This window comes from Hypanus sabinus, chromosome 21 (genome assembly GCF_030144855.1).
Source record: "Hypanus sabinus isolate sHypSab1 chromosome 21, sHypSab1.hap1, whole genome shotgun sequence".
Lineage (NCBI taxonomy): Eukaryota > Metazoa > Chordata > Chondrichthyes > Myliobatiformes > Dasyatidae > Hypanus > Hypanus sabinus.
This window is the reverse complement of record NC_082726.1, coordinates 2,937,404-2,956,530: the sequence shown is the minus strand read 5'-3', so window position 1 is coordinate 2,956,530 and position 19,127 is coordinate 2,937,404. Positions and strand designations below refer to the sequence as shown.

The window sequence follows — 19,127 nt, the reverse complement described above, 5'->3', positions numbered from 1 at the left end:
CATTTTATAAGAGTCTCCATTCTTATTAACTCAAATATTCCTTTTGAACTCCATAATAAAATATCTGATACAAATGGCCGTTTTATTATTGTTTCTGGTAAACTATACAACACTAAAGTTGTACTAGCAAACCTGTATGCCCCCAACTTTCGTGATGTTAACTTTTTTAAACATTTTTTTTCTTCACCACCAGACTTAAACTCATACTCTCTTATACTGGGTGGTGACTTCAACTGTTGGTTAGATCCTAATCTGGATCGATCGTCCTCTGTTACCAGATCACCTACTAAATCTGCCTTAGCTATCCAATCGTTTCTCTCTAATTTTGGTATCTCTGATAAATGGCGTTTCCTTCATCCTACTGAGAGAGATTATTCTTTTTTTTCACATGTTCACCATACCTTCACTAGAATTGACTATTTCTTACTCGATAACCAACTTATCCCATTGGCCTACTCTTGTGACTATCAGAGTATACTGATTTCTGACCATGCCCCAATTACTCTCTCGCTGAACTTTCCTGGTCTCCCTCAGAGGAATAAATACTGGCGGTTTGATTCAAATTTATTGGATGATGATTTTTAAAAATTTATTAAGGATCAGATAACCTTTTATTTTAACACTAATACATCACCTGAAGTGTCATCCCAGATTGTCTGGGATGCCATGAAAGCATATCTGAGGGGTCAAATAATCTCTTACACAGCAAATCTCAACAGAAGATCCTGTGCAGATCAATTAGACCTCATTAACCAGATTAAAGAATTGGATCAACTATATGCTCAAAGTAAGAACCCTGAACTATACAAGAAGCGTGTTGAACTCCAAACTAAATTTAATCTTCTGTCTACTCAACCTGTCGAACGCCAACTTCTCGAAAGTAAGAGTCGCTTTTACATTCATGGGGATAAGTCTGGTAAATTTCTAGCCAATCAGCTGAGACGTTCCAAAGCCAAACAACATATTACAAAGATCCGAAAGGAGAACGAAGACTTTACATTGGATCATTTAGAAATTAATGACGCATTTAAAAACTTTTATTCTCGGCTTTATTCCTCTGAATCTTCTAATGACAATATCTCTGCTGATCAATTTTTAAAGAATCTGAGTATTCCTTCACTTTCATCTGATTCTAAAGCCAAACTTAATGCGCCTATATCATCAGAAGAAATATCTTTTGCAATTTCTGCACTGTCCTCAAGGAAATTTCCTGGACCCGATGGGTTCCCTGTAGAATTTTATAAATCATTCTCTTCACTTCTTTCTCCTCAGTTACTTTCAGTATTATCTGATTCGTTTAATTACGGCAAATTGCCACCCTCTTTCAATGAGGCATCTATTATTCTTCTATTAAAAAAGGGCAAAGACCCAACAGAGTGTTCCTCGATTAGGCCGATTTCTTTGCTCAATGTTGATGTAAAGATCTTAGCTAAAGTTTTGGCTCATAGATTAGAAACCTCCATTATCTCTGATGACCAATCAGGTTTTATTAAAAACCGTCTCCCTTTTTTTAACATTCGGCGTTTATTTAATATCTTATACTCACCTCCAACTGGGATTCCTGAATGTGTTATTTCCCTCGATGCGGAGAAAGCATTTGATCGTATAGAGTGGAACTACCTTTTTGCAGTCTTAGAAAAATTTGACCTCGGTCAAGGTTTCATCTCTTGGATCAAATTGCTGTACTTGTGTCCTACTGCTTCTGTTTTAACTAATTTTCAGAAATCCCAGGTATTTAATCTCAAACGTGGCACCCTTTCTCTTTGATTTGGCTATAGAACCTTTGGCGATAGCATTTCGAAATTGTCCTGAATTGACCGGGATCTGGAGAGGGGGTGTTGAGCATAAAGTTTCTCTTTATGCTGATGACTTATTACTCTTTCTCTCAAATCCGTTTACATCCTTACCTCCAACGTTTTCACTTCTTGACCAGTTTAGCCAGATCTCTGGCTATAAACTTAATTTACATAAGAGTGAACTTTTCCCAATTAATAAAGAAGCACAAGAATTAACATTTCGTGATCTCCCTTTTAAAGTAGTCCATAATCAATTTACTTATCTTGGAATTACAGTCACAAGGAAGTTTAAAGATCTCTTTCGTGAAAACTTTGCCAATCTTTCATATACTATAAAACAGAATCTGGTACAATGGTCACCTCTATCTATGTCTTTGGTAGGTCATATCAATGTTGTTAAAATGTATGTTCTCCCTAAACTTTTATATGTATTTCAATCAATCCCAATTTTTATTCCTAAATCTTTTTTTGATTCCTTAGACTCTATTATTTTGTCATATCTGTGGAAGAATAAGCGCTCTAGAATTAATAAAATCCATCTCCAAAAATCTAAAAAAGAGGGTGGCATGGCTTTACCTAACTTTCGTCTATATTATTGGGCAGCTAATATACGTTGTGCTACCTTTTGGTCTTTCTTCCATGACCAACCCAAGTGCCCTAATTGGGTGGCAATGGAGTTGAGCTCCACTAAAGAATTATCTATCTCTGCACTTCTTGGCTCTGCACTCCCTAGCAGTTTGTCCAGATTAATAGCTAATCCTCTTGTTAGACACACTTTGCGTATATGGGCTCAGTTTAGGAAATGCTATGGTTTCCATGGTTTTTCCGTTTCCAGCCCTGTCGTACATAATCACCTTTTTTACCTACCATGTACGATTCAGCATTCCAGGTTTGGCATAGGAAGGGCATTAGACGTTTTGAAGATCTCTTCATTGATAATCGCTTCGCTTCTTTTCAGCAGCTCTCTGTTAAGTTCAATCTGCCCAATGCTCATTTTTTTAGATATCTCCAAATTAGACACTTTATTGCTCCTTTAATTCCTAACTTTCCTGAAATGCCTGCGAAAAATGCTATGGACTTATTCCTTTCCATTAATCCACTAGGTAAAGGTTTAATATCAATTATTCAAGATAAATTAGCAGCCTTACGACGGGCCCCTGTGGATAAAATTAAAATGGCATGGGAGCATGATTTAAATACCTCCTTATCTGATGAGATCTGGGACTCGATTCTCAAATCGGTTAACTCAACCTCTCTTTGTGCTCGCCATTGTCTTTTACAGTTTAAGATTGTTCATAGAGCCCATATGTCTAAATCTAAACTATCTCGATTTTACCCTGACATTAGTCCGCTCTGTGATAAATGCAAGAGGGGCGAGGCCTCTCTCATTCATATGTACTGGTTCTGTCCTAGCTTGGAGAAATTTTGGAAAGTTGTCTTCACTACGTTATCGTATATTCTGAATCAGCACCTAGAACCAAACCCCGTAATTGCTTTGTTCGGTTTCTGGGATGAGACAGATTTACGTCTGAGTCTGACCAAATGCCGAATATTATCCTTTGCCTCTCTCCTGGCTAGATGCTTGATCCTCCTTAAATGGAGAGATGTTGCCCCGCCCACTCATGCTCAATGGCTTAACAATATTATGGCCTGCTTGGACCTCGAAAAAATTCATTATTCAGTTCTTAATTCAGACCTAAAGTTCCATTAGGTCTGGGGACCTTTTATCGAGTACTTTCATAACCTTCCTCTTGATTAGGGTTTTTTTTTCCTTTTCAGTCCCTTGCTTTCAGCTCCTTTTTTTTTCTCTGGTAGTAGGCATTACTATCCTCTGATGCTAAGTGTATTCACAGTCTGGGAGTTTGATTGTCCTGATTTATATTCTCTATATTGTGTTGTGGTTGGTCTGGAGTTTTTTTTTGTGTTGTGGGGCTTGGGGAGGTCACTAAGTTTACTTGTCTTTAATTTAGGTGCTTTTTTTTTAATTCTCTTTCTCTGTATCATACTGTCATTGTATGCTTAATTTTGCACTGTATTAATGTTCCTCATTGTGATTTGGGGTTTTTTAATCAGAAAGAAAGAAGGAAGGAAAGAAAGAAAGAAAAGGGAACTGCACACCAACATCAAAACCTCATCCCAACTGTGAGGCATGATGGAAGGAACAGAATGGTATGCTGCCTCAGGCCCTGGACAGTTTGCAATTGTTGAAGGAACAATGAATTCAAAATCATATCAAGACATTTTACAAGAGAATGTCAGGGTAGTGGTCCGTCACCTGAAGCTTAATAGAGGTTGGATGATGCAAGAAGATAATGATCTGAAACACAAGAGTAAATCAACAACAAAATGATTTAAAAAGAAGAAAATTCATGCTTGGAATGGCCAAGTCAAAGTCCAGACTTTAACCCAATTGAGATGCTGTGGCATGACCTGAACAGGACTGTTCACGCAATGTATCCCAGAAATATTGATGAACTGAAACAGTTTCTCAGAAGTGGAGAAGTGGTCTAAATTTCTAGCCAATGTATTCAATATAGATATGAAAAGTACAAATTTTTTGTGTTATTAGTTTAGGCAAATTGCATTTGTCTATTATTGTGACTTCGATGAAGATCAGACCAGATTTTATGAGTAATTAATGCAGAAAACAAGGTCATTACAAAGAGTTCACTAACATTTTCTTGCAAATGTACCAGTAGTCCCAGATTCCTTTGCCTACCACACTCCTCAGTGCCCTGTGGCTCACTGTGTAGGAACTACCCTGGTTGGGCCTACCAAAGTGCAAAACTTCCCACTTGTTTGCATTAAATTCCATCAGCCCATTTTTCCAGCTGATGCAGATCCCTCTGCAAGCTATGACAGCCTTCCTTGCTGTCCACTACACCCTCAATCCTGGTGACAATGAGGTGCTGTGTAAGTTATGGCACACAATGACTCCAGCTTTCCAGACAAACTTCGTCCACTGCAATTTGCTTACCTTCAAAACAGGTCCCTGGCCCTGGCACTGGAGCATCTGGACAATAAAAGTCACTCACATCACACTGTTGTTTATTGAATCAGCTCATCCACTCAAATCAACAAAAGCAGTGGTTACAATTCAACGAGTTTCCAGGAACAGGTATGTAAAGCCAGTGTGTATTTCTCCAGGTAACTATTAGGATTCTGTCCACCTGCAGAGGGAATGGGCTCTCCTGCCAACCAGGAGGAAAGGAGAACACTGCCCATCGAGAACTTGCAGACACCCCTGGCTGAAACTAAAAGGGAGCTGGTAGAAACCGAGGGGAATATCTTGGCACAAACTGTCTAGGGCAGGGACTATTTAGAATGTGCAGGAACATGGGGTGGGCAAAAACTAATTTCTTTTAAAACTGGGTCATTAAGAAAAGACAGTGCCTTATCATTTAAAGGGAGCCTCCACACATGCAGAATACTAGAACCATGTTCAAGCTGTTTTAGCCCAGAGCAAGCAGAGCTGTTGCTGAAAGCAGTATTCTACCATCTGCCTAACTGCTTTGGCCACCTGTTTCGTTCTCACTCCCACTGCCAAGTCCTGAGATCTAACAGAGTCCTGCAGATTCCCCCTTCCCTGGCAGCACCTGGCAGGCACGTCTGTGCTATCTCTCACTTACCGTGCTCCAGGATGATCAGCTGGGCACTGGCCTGCTTGTTCCCCACGTCGTTCTTTGCCACACACTGATACAGACCTTCATCAGACTTCACCAGACCAAGGACTTGTAAGTTCCGCTCATTCTGAAAAAAACAGCAAATAAAAACAATGTTATGTGCACACAACAACAGCTTCCTTACCAAACAGGAGAGTCCTGGAGTACAATGAATAAAGATCTCTTCCTAGATTGAAGATAGGCACACTGCTAGGAATTAATGGTTAAAATCTGAAATAGAAATCTACAGGCTTGGACAAATGATCAACAGACAGATCTGAAACAATGATTAGCTTTATTTGTCGCATGTACATCGAAACATTGAAATATAGAGTGAAATGAATCGTTGACACTGACAAATAACACGGCCCAGGGATACAATGGGGCAGCCTGCAAATGTTGCCATGCTTCTAGCGCCAACATAGTATGCCCATCACTTGCTAACCCACACCCATTTGTCTTTGAAATGTGGGAGGAAATTGGAACACCTGGAGGAAACATACACAGTCGTGGTGAGAATGTACAAGTTCCTTACAGTCAGCAGCGGGGATTGAATCCAGATCACTGCACTGCAAAGCTTTATGCTACCAAAATGATTACACCAGTGAAGGAGAATGTGAACCTGCCAGATTGTTGTTTGACCCAACTTGCTTAATGATGGTAATGCTAAATTATTTACATAGAAGGATATTTTGTGACCAATATGAACACGACAAATTCTCTAGATGCTGGAAATCCAAAGCAACACACACAAAATACTGGAGGAACTCAGCAAGTCAGGCATCAGGAATAGGAGAATAGCTATAAGATGATAGGTGAATCTGCAGCAGTTCAAAAAGTTAATCACTTATACCCTTTGAAGGGAAATTAGGGCTGGACAATAAATGCTGGCATTGAATTATGTGAATTATGTGTACACGTGACAAATAAGTAAAGTGCTGGCAAAGTATTGGAAGCTTGGCAGCCAGCAATTTACACAAAGTACACGATGCTAACAATGGGCCAGAATGTGAAATACATGGTCATAGTCATACAGCACGAAAAAGGATCCTTCAGCTCAATAGTCCATGCTAACCATAGCATTCTCTCTGCTAGCCCTAGTTGTCTGTGTTCAACCCATAACCCACCAAGCCTCTCCCCTCTATATATCTCTCCAAATGCCCCCTAAATGTTGCAATTGTCCCCACCTCAACCACCTTCCTCCAGCAGATCATTTCAGATATTCACTACTCTCTGTGCAAAGACATAGAAACCTTACAGCACAATAAAAAACCTTTGGCCCACAAAGCTGTCCCAAACATGTACTTACTTTAGAAATTACCTGGGTTTACCCATAGCCCTCTATTTTCTAAGCTCCATGTACCCATCCGGGAGTCTCTTAAAAGACCCTATCTTTTCCACCTCCACCACCACCGTCGGCAGCCCATTCCACGCACTCACCACTCTCTGTGTAAAAAACTTACCCCGATATCTCTATACCTCCTTCCAAGCACCTTAAAACTATGCCCTCTCAGGCAAGAACTTATATGCAGCATGAACAATTGACTAAAAAGCATATAAACCTGCTTAAAAGATCAAACTTACTACAGGTCCACAATCCCTTATCCAAAATCCTTGGGGTCAGTTGCATTTCAGAATTCAGAATTTTTCGGATTTCAGACCCACTCCCTACCCTAGATACCAAAAAACACGTATGCTCAAGTCCCTTATGTAATCTGTCTCAGTGTGGTAGACTTTAGGACCCAGCTGAGCTCCAAACCTACGTATATCCTCCCATATACTTTAAATCATCTAGATTACTTATAATACCTAATACAATGTAAATGTTATGTAAATAGTTGTTATACTGTATTGTTTAGAGAATAATGACAAGAAAAAAATTTATTTCCAACAAAAACATTCAATAAAACATAAAAATATACAGCTTCAAACGAACCAAATCAAACACATGGTAAATGACTTATTGGAATAAATGTAGAATATCACTGTCACTATAAAACTTCAGTAATTTGTCTTTCTGTTTCTTTAAATCATATACAGTGGTAGTTCCAACACCATATTCTTCAGTAAGACGCCGCACAGACACACCCTTTCAAGCTTCTGCAATTACTCCACTTTCTGTGTTATTGATAATGATAGATGCTTCCTTCTCTTTTTCTCCTTGTTACCCATAGGGGTATCTGCAGTTCTTTTTGACATTTTCACAGTAAAATTAAACACAAAGTCAACAGTGAAAACAAAATATCAGCGAACAGCAAATGTACGCGTAACCAGTACAAGAGCCGAGCCACAACTGACTTCTGGTGGCCTCTGCTAGTGCTGCCATGTCACACCTAAGTGATGTCAGCTGTTGGTGAAAAATCTTCGCTTTTCGGAGTTTTTTGGATCTCAGAATTTCAGATAAAGGAATGTGCACCTAGAGTTAAAATCACCCTTTGATTTCCTTTGCTCTGGGAATACAAGCCCAGCCTGTCAAATGAAGTCTTCTAATCCAGGCATTATCCTGGTGGACTTCCTCTGCACTCTCTCACGCACAATCAAAGCTTCCATTTATTATGCTGTAACCACAACTCCATACAATATTCCAAGTATGGTCTAATCAGAGTTAGACCACACAGAAGCAGATCCTTTGGCCCAACCTGTCCATGCCGAGTCCCACTTGTTTGCATTTGCCCCATATCTCTCTAAACCTTTGTTATCCATGTACCTGTTCAATGTTGTAACTGTACCTATCTCTATCACTTCCTCTGCAGCTCATTCCATAGACCCACCATCCTCTGTGTAAAAGGATGCCCTCAGGTCCCCTTTAAATCATTATTCTCTCACCTTAATCTAATGAACTCCCTTACTCTGAGAAAAAGACCACAAATACTTGTTTGTAAAGTTACAACACAATAACCTAACTCATACTCATGAAGGCAATTATGGTGCCTTCTTCACCAACCTATCTACTGTTTTGACTCTTAAAAAACTATGAATTTGAAAACCAAGGTCACTTTGTTTATCAACATTCATTCTGCATATATTTTGCCCACTTGACTTGTAAATATGCATTACCTCACATTTATCAGATTAAATTCCACCTGCCAATACTTTGCCCAACATTCCCATCCTTATCTGTACCCTGCTGTAGCCTTCCTCGCTATCCACAATATCACCTACAAATTTGCCATCTACATTCACATGAAGGCATCATGTGTGGTTCCTCATAAAAGGTGGAATAGCTAAATAAATCATTCTAGCTGCCATGCACCTTCAAAACAGAAGCGCATCGACCATCCTAACCTGCCTGAAACTAACATGGTTAGACTGATGATGCTCAGCCAGAACTCTCCTTTACACATGCTGACTGGCCCTCCAATTCCCACTTATTCTATTCATCGACAACATAGAGAAAATGTGTAACTATATTAGCCATCACAAACAAGTGAAAACCTGCAGATGCTGGAAATCTGAGCAACACACACAAAATGCTTGAGGAACTCAGTAGGACAGGCAGCACCTATGGAAAAAAGTAAGTCAACGTTTCAGACCAAGATGTCGACTATATTCTTTTCCATAGATGCTACCTGGCCTGCTGAGTTCCTCCAGCATTTTGTGTATGTTGTACTATTTTAGCCACGAAAAATTAATTTGAGGTGCTCTCAGTATCGACAACAGGCTTGCTTTTTGCTGCAGGAATTAGGATACCAGAAGCAGATATTATAATAGCATAGGAATTTAGACAGGAAATTTTAGAGTTTTCCAGATATTATGCTCATCAGGTAGCATTCTGCATTTCTCACATAGAGATAAGAACTCTGATGCCCTTTCAATGAACAGTGTAGGATGTGGCAAAATAAATGGAATGAAGGGCTGAAATTGTTTGCATTATTAGCATGCATGTGAGGTTTGCAGTATCCATAAAAGCAGATGGCAGAAACAACCCAATCTAATAATTTACTCACAACAATCTTGAAATAGTCACTTGGGATCACCATGTCTCCATTCTTGATCCATTTTACAGCTGGCATTGGTATCCCTGTCACTTCACATTCAAACACAATGTCCATGGACTCGTGAGCATAAATGCTAACAGGTCGCTTCAGGAAGTGAGGGGGAACTATTAAAGGAAGCAAAAGAGAATGGAATGGTAAGCAGAAGGACTACAGAAATCCCCTGATCCTTTCTCAACTCCAAGCAGAGAAAGGATTTTCTCTAGACCACGGGACCAATAAAGCATGATCTCCGTTCACCTTAACTCTGCAGTACAATTCCAAATTTCACTTACCAGCAACTCTGCTCTCTAACAAACCTATTCTGATGAAAGGTTATTGACATATAACATTTCCTTTGTTTCTCTCTCTACTGATGCTGCCTGATTTGTTGAATACTTCCAACATTTTCCATCTTTATTATAATTTTAACTTTTGTCCTCCCAAACTTGACTCGAATTGGATAAGTGTGACAATAATATGATGTCAGGAAGATTATTAAACTAGGAGCAGTTTGAAGTGATGAATTACAGTAATCACACATGAAACATATCATACATTCAAGTGTTTCAGCTCCAGGCTGAATCCTTCTCGTGCAGTATTAACAAACAACTGAGGAACAATCTCTGGTCTGATCTATGAAGACTAGAGAGTGCCTCTGCACAAATTAATCAGAAACTGTACTTTACTTCAGACTTAAGTTTCAATGACCTTTGATTGATTCTACAGGTGTTGAACAGCAAAATTTTTGTGCACTGGAATGAAATAATTTTGATTCATCAGAAGATTGATGATAAGGAACAATTGACAGAAGTGGCTCTCCCCAGAGTCCACTTGCCCAATATTCAAAATCCTCTCAAGAAGGACTAAAGCAAATAAAAACTTTATAATTATTTAAGAAGTAATTAGAATCTGAAATGGGAAAGGTTTAAAGTTCAAAGCAAACATACAATCAAAGTACATACATTTCACTGTCTGCTACATAGAGATTCATTTTCTGGCAGTCATTCATAGTAGAACAAGGAAATACAATGGAATTGATGAAAACTGCAAAGACTGAAAAATAACTAGTTCAAAAGAAGACAAACTATACAAATAAAAAAGCAGATAAAGAGATAACTAGACAGATAATACTGAGAAGATGAATCGTAGAGTCCTTGAAAGTGAGTCCATAGGTTGTGTTCAGTGATTAGTTCAGAGCTAAGGTGAGTGAAGTTATCCATGTAGGTTCAGGAGCCTAATGGTAGAAGGGTAATAACTATTTCTGAACCTGAGGGTCCTGTATCTCCTCTCCAACAGCAGCAGCAAGTAAAGAGCATGGCATGGATGGTTGGGGTCCTTGATGATGAACCTAAAGGACATTCGTTAGTATTCTGGGATATGAAAAGAAGGATTTAATGGCCACCATTGTCACTGCCTGCTCAGAGTGAACATATTCATTTCATACCAATGCACAAAGAACAGCTGAAGGATCAATCAAAGGCCATGGCATTAGCATTTGTTGTCCTCATAATGGAAGGGTGATGGCCGATAGGGTTGAGCTACTGCTGATTTACTTCTGCACTGAGCTTCCAGTCAACCTAGTTGCATTTTAATGGCTGGCAAAACTTGTTACTATAGCTACTAATTACTCATCATGCATGTAAAATTATTAGCATCTGAGACAGCTGCAATGGGCAACATTGCAGACCTTGTCAAGCGTACTTGTGTAGAGGAAGCTCCTGAGGAGATGGCCCAAAGCCCAAATGCAACCTAACGTGAAATTGCAATGGGATTGTTAGCTGGTTCATAGAGGGTCACTCCAGACTGTACACCACTCATCTTTTAAACAACTCATCAAAATTCACAGAAGAATTTTGAAACAGTTCCCTGGAAACAGTCACAAATCAGTACACTCACGAGGTCAATGAACTGTCTTGTTACTTAATATTGCTGCTCTGCCCAGTGATTCAAAAATTGTAGTCTCAATATATTTACTTTTTCAGAGACAGTACCCTCTCTTCCAGGTACTTAATGACATCCCAGGTGAGCTGCTAACTAATAGGGTATGCATCACACTCTAAGATGCCTACAAATTGATGAAGTATCACCAGGTGATTACACTTCATATCACAGACTGGAAGGCCAAATTATGAAACTACCAGCAATCTGACCAAGTGAGCTGTGGACATAACACAATTGCTCAGATGAATTCAATCATCCCCAGTGGCAGACACAAAACTAAATACACAAGGACCCAGAATTGGAGGACATAGCTTTTCAATAGCTTTCCAATAGCTTTCATGGGAGTGTGGTTGGAAATGGTAGGAATATTAATACAGCTATTAATAACTATAATTGAAATAGTGCACTTAATACACAGGCACACAACACTAAGCCAAAAAACAATGGCAATCTGTTTGCTGATTACCTCCCTGTTTGCTTCAAGAACAATTATGGCTGAATAAATATCTTAAGTTTCAGAAAGAAAATTTCAAACTAAGAGCACAAATGAAATCTTTGTTTAAACTTCAACCCCTGATGAAATCTGCACTTTATGTTTAAGAGCATCCCTTCACCTCATGTTCCGATTATTATCTCAGCAGCCATCTCCTGCCTGCCAGCCACATGCTGCTCCCAGCTTAGTTAACTCACTGCCAGGTACTCCATGAGAAAAGGATTAGCCAGGAGCTGACACACTTGATGTGTGACGAGCTTTATTTGTGACTATCTTAATTCATCACCTCAATTTCTCCTACTGCTAGCAGTAGTTATAAAATAAACGTTGGTAGTGTCACAACTGACTTAGGTCTAATTTGGGAGAATAGCTGAATTTTCCTCCGTACTCTGAGACTTTAAGACACAAACGATGGCTCTGACTGAGACTAACACCTGGCACAGTTTAGCTTTGGGAACAATGAATTTGGAAGAGAGCAAGGAATCGAGCATTCCCAGAAAAAGAGAGAAAGGATGCCTTCAGCTCCTGAAGTTACATCCTCACACAATTCCACTATCAAATATACTTATATCCACAAATGTATTCCAGAAACTACATTAGTAATCTAACTAAAATAAGTATTTATGTTAATTTGGGTCAGATGAAAAGAATATGAAAAAGATTTGTGTGAAAAACTAACACTGACAGTATATATGATCTACTCCTTAGCAAAATTCTAGCTAATTGCCTTTAAGGTGTTTGTTTTCTGACAGTTACAAACACCAGAACTTGTGCAACCACTCCCACTTTGACCACATATGCCACTCCCTCCTCTGGCCAATGCACTGTCTCATTCTGAGGAAATACTTGACAGCAATAAAGGCTTTGTAAATGATCCAAACCAAGGATGAATACATAAGAGATTCTACAGATGCTGGAAATATGGAGCGACACACAAAATGCTGGAAGTCAGGCAACATCTATGGAGCAGATGTTTTGGGCCGAGATCCTTCATCAGGACTGGAAAGAAAGAAGAAAGGTGCCAAAATAAAAAGATGGTGGTGGTGAGGAGAAAGCGTACAAGCTGGCAGTTGATAGGTAAAAGTAGGTGAGGGAGAAGGTGGGAATGAAGTGGAAGGTAGAAGGGGATAAGTGGAAGAGGTAAAGAGCTGATGAAGAAGGAATCAGATGGGGGAAGGACAATGAGCCACAGGAGAAAAGAAAGGAGGAGGGAAACCAGAATGGGAAATGGAAAAAAAAGACAAGGGAAGGGGGTAGAAATTACTGTAAGTGAGTTCCCTGGAGCTAAAAGGCCACAGCATATTTTGAATATCTTACCTTGAACACTCAGCTCTGCCTGAGCATGGATGGTCTCATTCCCAAACTCTGCAATGCATTCATATAGGCCAGCATCCTCTTCCAAAATATCATTGATCTGCAGACTGCCACTGCCAACCAAAGCCATTCTGTGGGACCTGTGAGTTTCAGGAAAACAGATTACAACAGGACATGAAAAACAAATTGAAAACAGTAGGAAAAGCTGCCATCAAGTGCATAACCCTCCCCTTCACCATCACAAGAGTCTAAATCCTGGCACTCTGTACCAACGGCCTGGCAAGCTGCCATAGTTTAAGAGTCATCATCATCACTACTTGAAGGAAGCCAGGAATGGACAATAAAAGCTAGCACACACATAAAACTTGCATCCCAGTAATTAGTATAAAATCTTAAGCTTCTAATCAGTTACCTATCTGTCCAACCAAAACAGATTACAAATACATTAATGCACTAGTAGCATTGCGGTTATCACAACAGCTTTACAGAGCCAGTGATCACCAAATGAGGTTCTAGCCCCACCATTGTCTGTAAGGAACTTTATTTTCTTCAAAGGGCCTGTAATGTGCTGTAGATTTCTATGTTCTACCAACTCCATTCTCTCTTTATCAACTGTCCAAAACTAAAACAAACTTTTCATAAACTTTGTCATCTTGGTCTGACTGAGCATCAAATCATGTGTTGTAACTTATTTCAGAGGTTGTTAGGCATGAAATGCCAAGGGCAACCACATCTCATACAAAGAATAGGCTCAAAGAATGGATGGCCTTGGTTGTTCCAGTGCCCAGCCATGCATAGAAGGAAGAGGGAAGAATACATTTGTATTATTTGTTTACTAAATGTTCCAGTATCTGTAGTATAGCTGCTTCTGTGTTTTTCTGGAAGTTTCTTAGCTTTTCTGTTACAGGTGCTACACCACTTGAATCTGGTTAATTTATAGGTTAATTGTTATCACTGATAAGTTGTTATCTTTTTAGTCGAAGCTAGCTTTTATTAAGACCACAACTTTTTTCTTCTTCTCTTCTTTCCTTCGTTCATTCTGTGCTCTTGTAACATATAATTAAAACCTCTCAATCATAGAAACACCAGTATCCAATATTCCATTCCCTAATACAGGTCACTATGACTGATGATAGCACCACAAACAATGCTCTGGCTTACCACCTGTCTCAGCATAGTCTGACCTGTGGATGAATTTAACTTTTAACATCATGTGCTGGATACTTTGAAAACTTTTTTCCTGTCCAAGAAACTGCTGGATGTTGCCAACAGTTTTTAACTAGCATCAGTCACATGAATGTGTGGTCATTAGACAGTACACTGTGCTTAGAGTGAACAGCTTTTAAATAGTGTCAGTTGCATGTGTTTGTGTTCAAATGGCAGTGATTTTTGTCACTGATATTTGGCAAGAAATAAGTAGTAAGACAACTTGGAATGGTTTTGCTCACTGCAGTTTCAAGCATTCAGGCTTGGAGGTGCCAAAAATGTCCAAGCGTGAAAATTAAATGATTTCACTCCTTCAAGTTTGACTGCAAAGAGTTCGAAGGTATCGATAATCATCTTGAACATTACCCTAAAAATTGAAGATTTGGAGGATACAATCGTCGACAACATTGTATGAAGGTAGTTCACTTATCTGTACTGTGTGATGCTTTTGTTCATTTATAGTGTCAATCAAAAGAACACCGCAGCATGTTGTTTGTTGTATCCAACGATGACAGCAAAACTATTGCAAGAAAGTTGTTAAAGTGGAAAATACATACACTGGGGTCTTCCTTGGTTGCAGTGGGTAACCATGACTTCTTCTGTGCCTCCTCATGCCCTTCACTCTCCACAAAGTGTTGCAGAACTGCCTTCCTGGCCATTGGATGTCAGTGTTGATCTCATCCGGCCAGTCCACCAGAGTTGACTTCACATGCTTGGACAGGGATTTCCCCATCTCACTGGGGCATGAGGCCTCCTGGTTTAGCCAGCCTGTCACAATGGTGTACCAGGGTGTGGTTGCTGTCACATGAAACAACTTCTTGGATCCGCAGGTGAGAGTTGAGTGTCCGGTGGGAACCAAAGGTGAGTGAACCCCTTCACCAGAGAAGCTACCCCTTCCTGGACAGCCCACACATAGCAGTGCACATTGGAAGAATTCTTCCATCGATAACTATTAGGAACTAATAGACAGTTTTATCATTGGTAGTGTTCTAATTTGTTCTGTATTTCATTAACTATGCACCAAATTTGTTACTCAGTTAAACTGTACTTTATCTTTTTAACTATTTCCATGAAACTTAGGCCGCTTGGTTGGACCAAAATGTACTCATCCCAATGTGTCCCAATTATCCAGAATCCACTGTATTCTAAAATATTGCCTGTTGGTGAAGGCTGGCCTATGTTTTGCATTTAAATTTAATTCTCTTCAGGTCTACTTGCTTAAGGCCCCTTCAGCACAGAACCCAAGATGAACTGAGATATTCAATCTTTGGCCTCATTATAAAATGTTAACTCTTTCACTCAATTCTGACTCCATCTCAGCAAAAACAGATTACAAATAAATAATCACTCAGTGAATCCCAAACCTTTAGATTCATAGCATGGTTGGCACAGATAGAGGTCCTTTGGCCCCTGCACTCCATTCCCACTGCAGTGCACACCCAGGTAGAACCATCTTCCTTCATTCAGCCCATATCCCTCCAGTACCTATCAAAGTGTTTCTTAAATTTTACCTGCTTCATCTGTTTCCTTTGTCAGCTTATACTCACTAACCTTTATGTGAAAGAAAATATTAATCCTCTGCTCTAATTTAAATCTTTACCATGAACCTACAAGTATGCCCTTATGTTTTGGTCTCCCCTAAAAGGCTGTTAGCATCCACTTTATCTGTGCCTCTCATCATTTTAAACATTTCTATAAATTGTCCCTTATTCTCCTACATTCCAAGGAATAGAGACCCAGACTGGCCAAGCATACCCTGTGACTCAGGCCCTCAAGTCCTGGCAATATCCTTGTACATTTCTAATGTATTCTTTCCAATCTAACCACATCTTCCCTATAGGCTGCAGTACTCCATCTGCAGCCTATACAACTGCAATATAATGTTCCAACTTCTATACTCAGTGCCCTGACTGATGAAGGTCAGTGTGCTAAACACTGTATCCTGTCTACTTATGATGCCACTTTCAACAAACTTGTACTCTTGTCCCTCCGTCCTATACACTCCTTAACGTCGTATTATCCTACACTGGTTTGACTTTCTAAAATACTTCACCTTATACTTAACTGTATTTAAATCCATTTGTCACTCTTTGGCCCACTTCCCTAATAGATCTAGATTGCCCTGTAATCTATGATAACCTTCTTCTCAACAATACCTAATTTTGTGTCATCTGCAAACTTACTGATTCACATCCAAATTACTTATATAGCAAAGCGCATAACAGCCGCTGTGGCACACCACTAGTCACTGGTTGCCATTCCAAGAAACAATTTTCAATCATCAACTGTCTGCTTCCCATTTCTGAGTCAATTTTAAACCCACCTATCTAATTCCATGGGAACTAACCTTCCAGACCAGCATACCATGTGGAACCTTATTAAAGGCTTTGCTAAAAATCCAAATAGACAACAGCACTCCCCTACCTATATCTACTTTTTTTATTATTTCTTCAAAAAACTCTAAGAGGTCCATCAAGCACAAATTCCAACACACAAAACCATGCTGACCCCTCCTAATCAGATTTTGTCCCTCAGAATTCCCTCAAGTAACTTCACCACTGTTGTCATCAGGGTCACTGACCTGTGGTTCTCTGGATTGTCCTTTCTACCTTCCCAAGACAATGCAACTTTAGTCATTTTCCAATTTTTGGGAATTTCACCAGTAACTAATGTTAAAGCAAATATCTTTGCATTTTTGAAGCAAATATCTTCTTACTCACAGTTGAACCAACAAAGGCACAGCAAATGCCTTGAAATATGCAAACCATATGAAATTGAACTACAGACACAACCACCACTGTAGGATGTAAAAGGGGAGTGTGTGATGTGAGAAGCTACAAACCATCATTTAAACATGGAGACAACCAAGGACGTTAATGTTTTGCGTGTTCCAGTGAAGTACTGAAGGTTACTCGCTGGACTACAGCTTGCGGCCTCTCTCTCACTTTCGCCTGTGTACGTAAACCTCCTCACATGGTAAGTACACATGTAATCACACATTCAAATAAATACAGCCATTTAACCCTTGGTTTGCTGCTGAACGTAGCAAAGGAATTGAATGTCATCAGTGATTTAAAACAGAACTCTTTCTGGACAGGAGGCACTGTGTGGAGCAGATGTCTAAAGAGTATTTATCACATCAGCAGAGATTTATTTTTAACCAAACAACTCCTGATTGTCCTAAATAGAGAATTCAAACAGATTTGGCTTACTTCACTCAAACTGTACTGACTGTCCCTAGCTCATAAGAGTTCCTGAGTGCCTTAAGAGTTTGCACCAGACACCTGTCATCACACATCTCTCTGAGCAGTTCCTTACTGGCCCTTAGGTCATAGGTTCAGACATTGATACAAATGTTTAGCAAATATCTACAATTGCCACCTCACCACCCATGACACCTGCAGATCCACCCAATTATCTCTTAGCACCAACAGAATTACTGCATAGGAGACTATAATTAGATCAAATGACCTTCCGTTGGAAAATATCCTTAAATTATTGTGAGCTTATCTGATAGATGCCTGTTATTTGACAGTTTCCACCAACATCAACAATAACCTGGAAGTCCCTCAGAGTTCACACCCTTCCTCAGTCACAGCTTTGACCATAAGTCACATGCCTGCCCGAGGACGAGGATACAATCATAACCTCAGCCAGAGTAACACAAGGCAAACATTCATTCACAGCCAATTTTCTCTGTTCATGCTCACTTTTACTTCTCACAAGCTCCATTTCTGCCTCTCTGTCCACCAACACTTGCCTGGAAGGGTACCTGTGGTTAATGCTCCCAATACCTTGTCCAGCTACTCTTAATCTGAGACATTTCGGCTGAATTCAATCTCATCCTCATGCAACATACAAGCCCATGTATGGGCGTTTTCTTTCTTCATGTATAACTAATATATAATTTATTGTGTATGTTTTCTGACCTATGTCGTGTGATGCTTATGTAAGCAAGTTTTTCATAACTGTACCTCACCACACTTATGCACCACAGTAAACCTGACATGAAACACTCACTGAATGGAAGCAGCAATCTTCAGATCCTCGTACAAAGGCACAGTGGCCAATGGCAATAACTGGCCACTGGCTTAGATGAACTAACGCAGCATAGCTTGACCTTGCTGATAACGCTGGACAATACGTGTACCTAACACTGGTCGTGGTACATGTAGGTACCAATGACATAGGAAGGAAAGGGGAAGAGGTCCTGAAACGAGAGTATAGGGAGTTAGGAAGGCAGTTAAGAAAAAGGACCGCAAAGGTAGTAATCTCGGGATTACTGCCTGTGCCATGCGACAGTGAGAGTAGGAATAGAATTAGGTGGAGGATGAATGCGTGGCTGTGGGATTGGAGCAGGGGGCAGGGATTCAAGTTTCTGGATCATTGGGACCTCTTCTGGGGCAGGAATGACCTGTTCAAGAAGGACGGGTTACACTTGAATCGTGGGGGGACCAATATCCTAGCGGGGAGGTTTGCTAGGGCTACAGGGCGGACTTTAAACTAGTAAGATGGGGGGGCGGGAGACTATTTGAGGAGACTATGGGAGAGGAGGTTAGTTCACCAGTGGAACAAGTAAATAGACAGTGTGTGAGGGAGGAAAGGCTGGTGATGGAGAAGGGATGCGCTCAGCCCGAAGATGTAGGGGAGAAGAAAGGATAATAAATTTGAATGCATTGTTAGGGATGGAAAGAGAGGAGGAGATGGAGAGTATCTTAAATGTATCTATTTTAATGCT

The 19,127-nt window shown here is 39.9% G+C and overlaps 1 protein-coding gene across 2 annotated transcripts in view; it reads right to left on the bottom strand.

The window, feature by feature from the left end:
- The window catches only part of LOC132378744 (neogenin-like), a 383,956-nt gene that overhangs the window by 192,186 nt on the left and 172,643 nt on the right, over positions 1-19,127 (bottom strand). For both annotated transcript variants that reach the window (XM_059945868.1, XM_059945867.1), the window contains exons 5-7: positions 13,187-13,323; positions 9,406-9,560; positions 5,426-5,546 (exon numbers count right to left, since the gene is read on the bottom strand). In XM_059945868.1, coding sequence (XP_059801851.1) covers positions 5,426-5,546; positions 9,406-9,560; positions 13,187-13,323 — 413 coding nt within the window. The remainder of the gene's footprint in view (positions 1-5,425; positions 5,547-9,405; positions 9,561-13,186; positions 13,324-19,127) is intronic.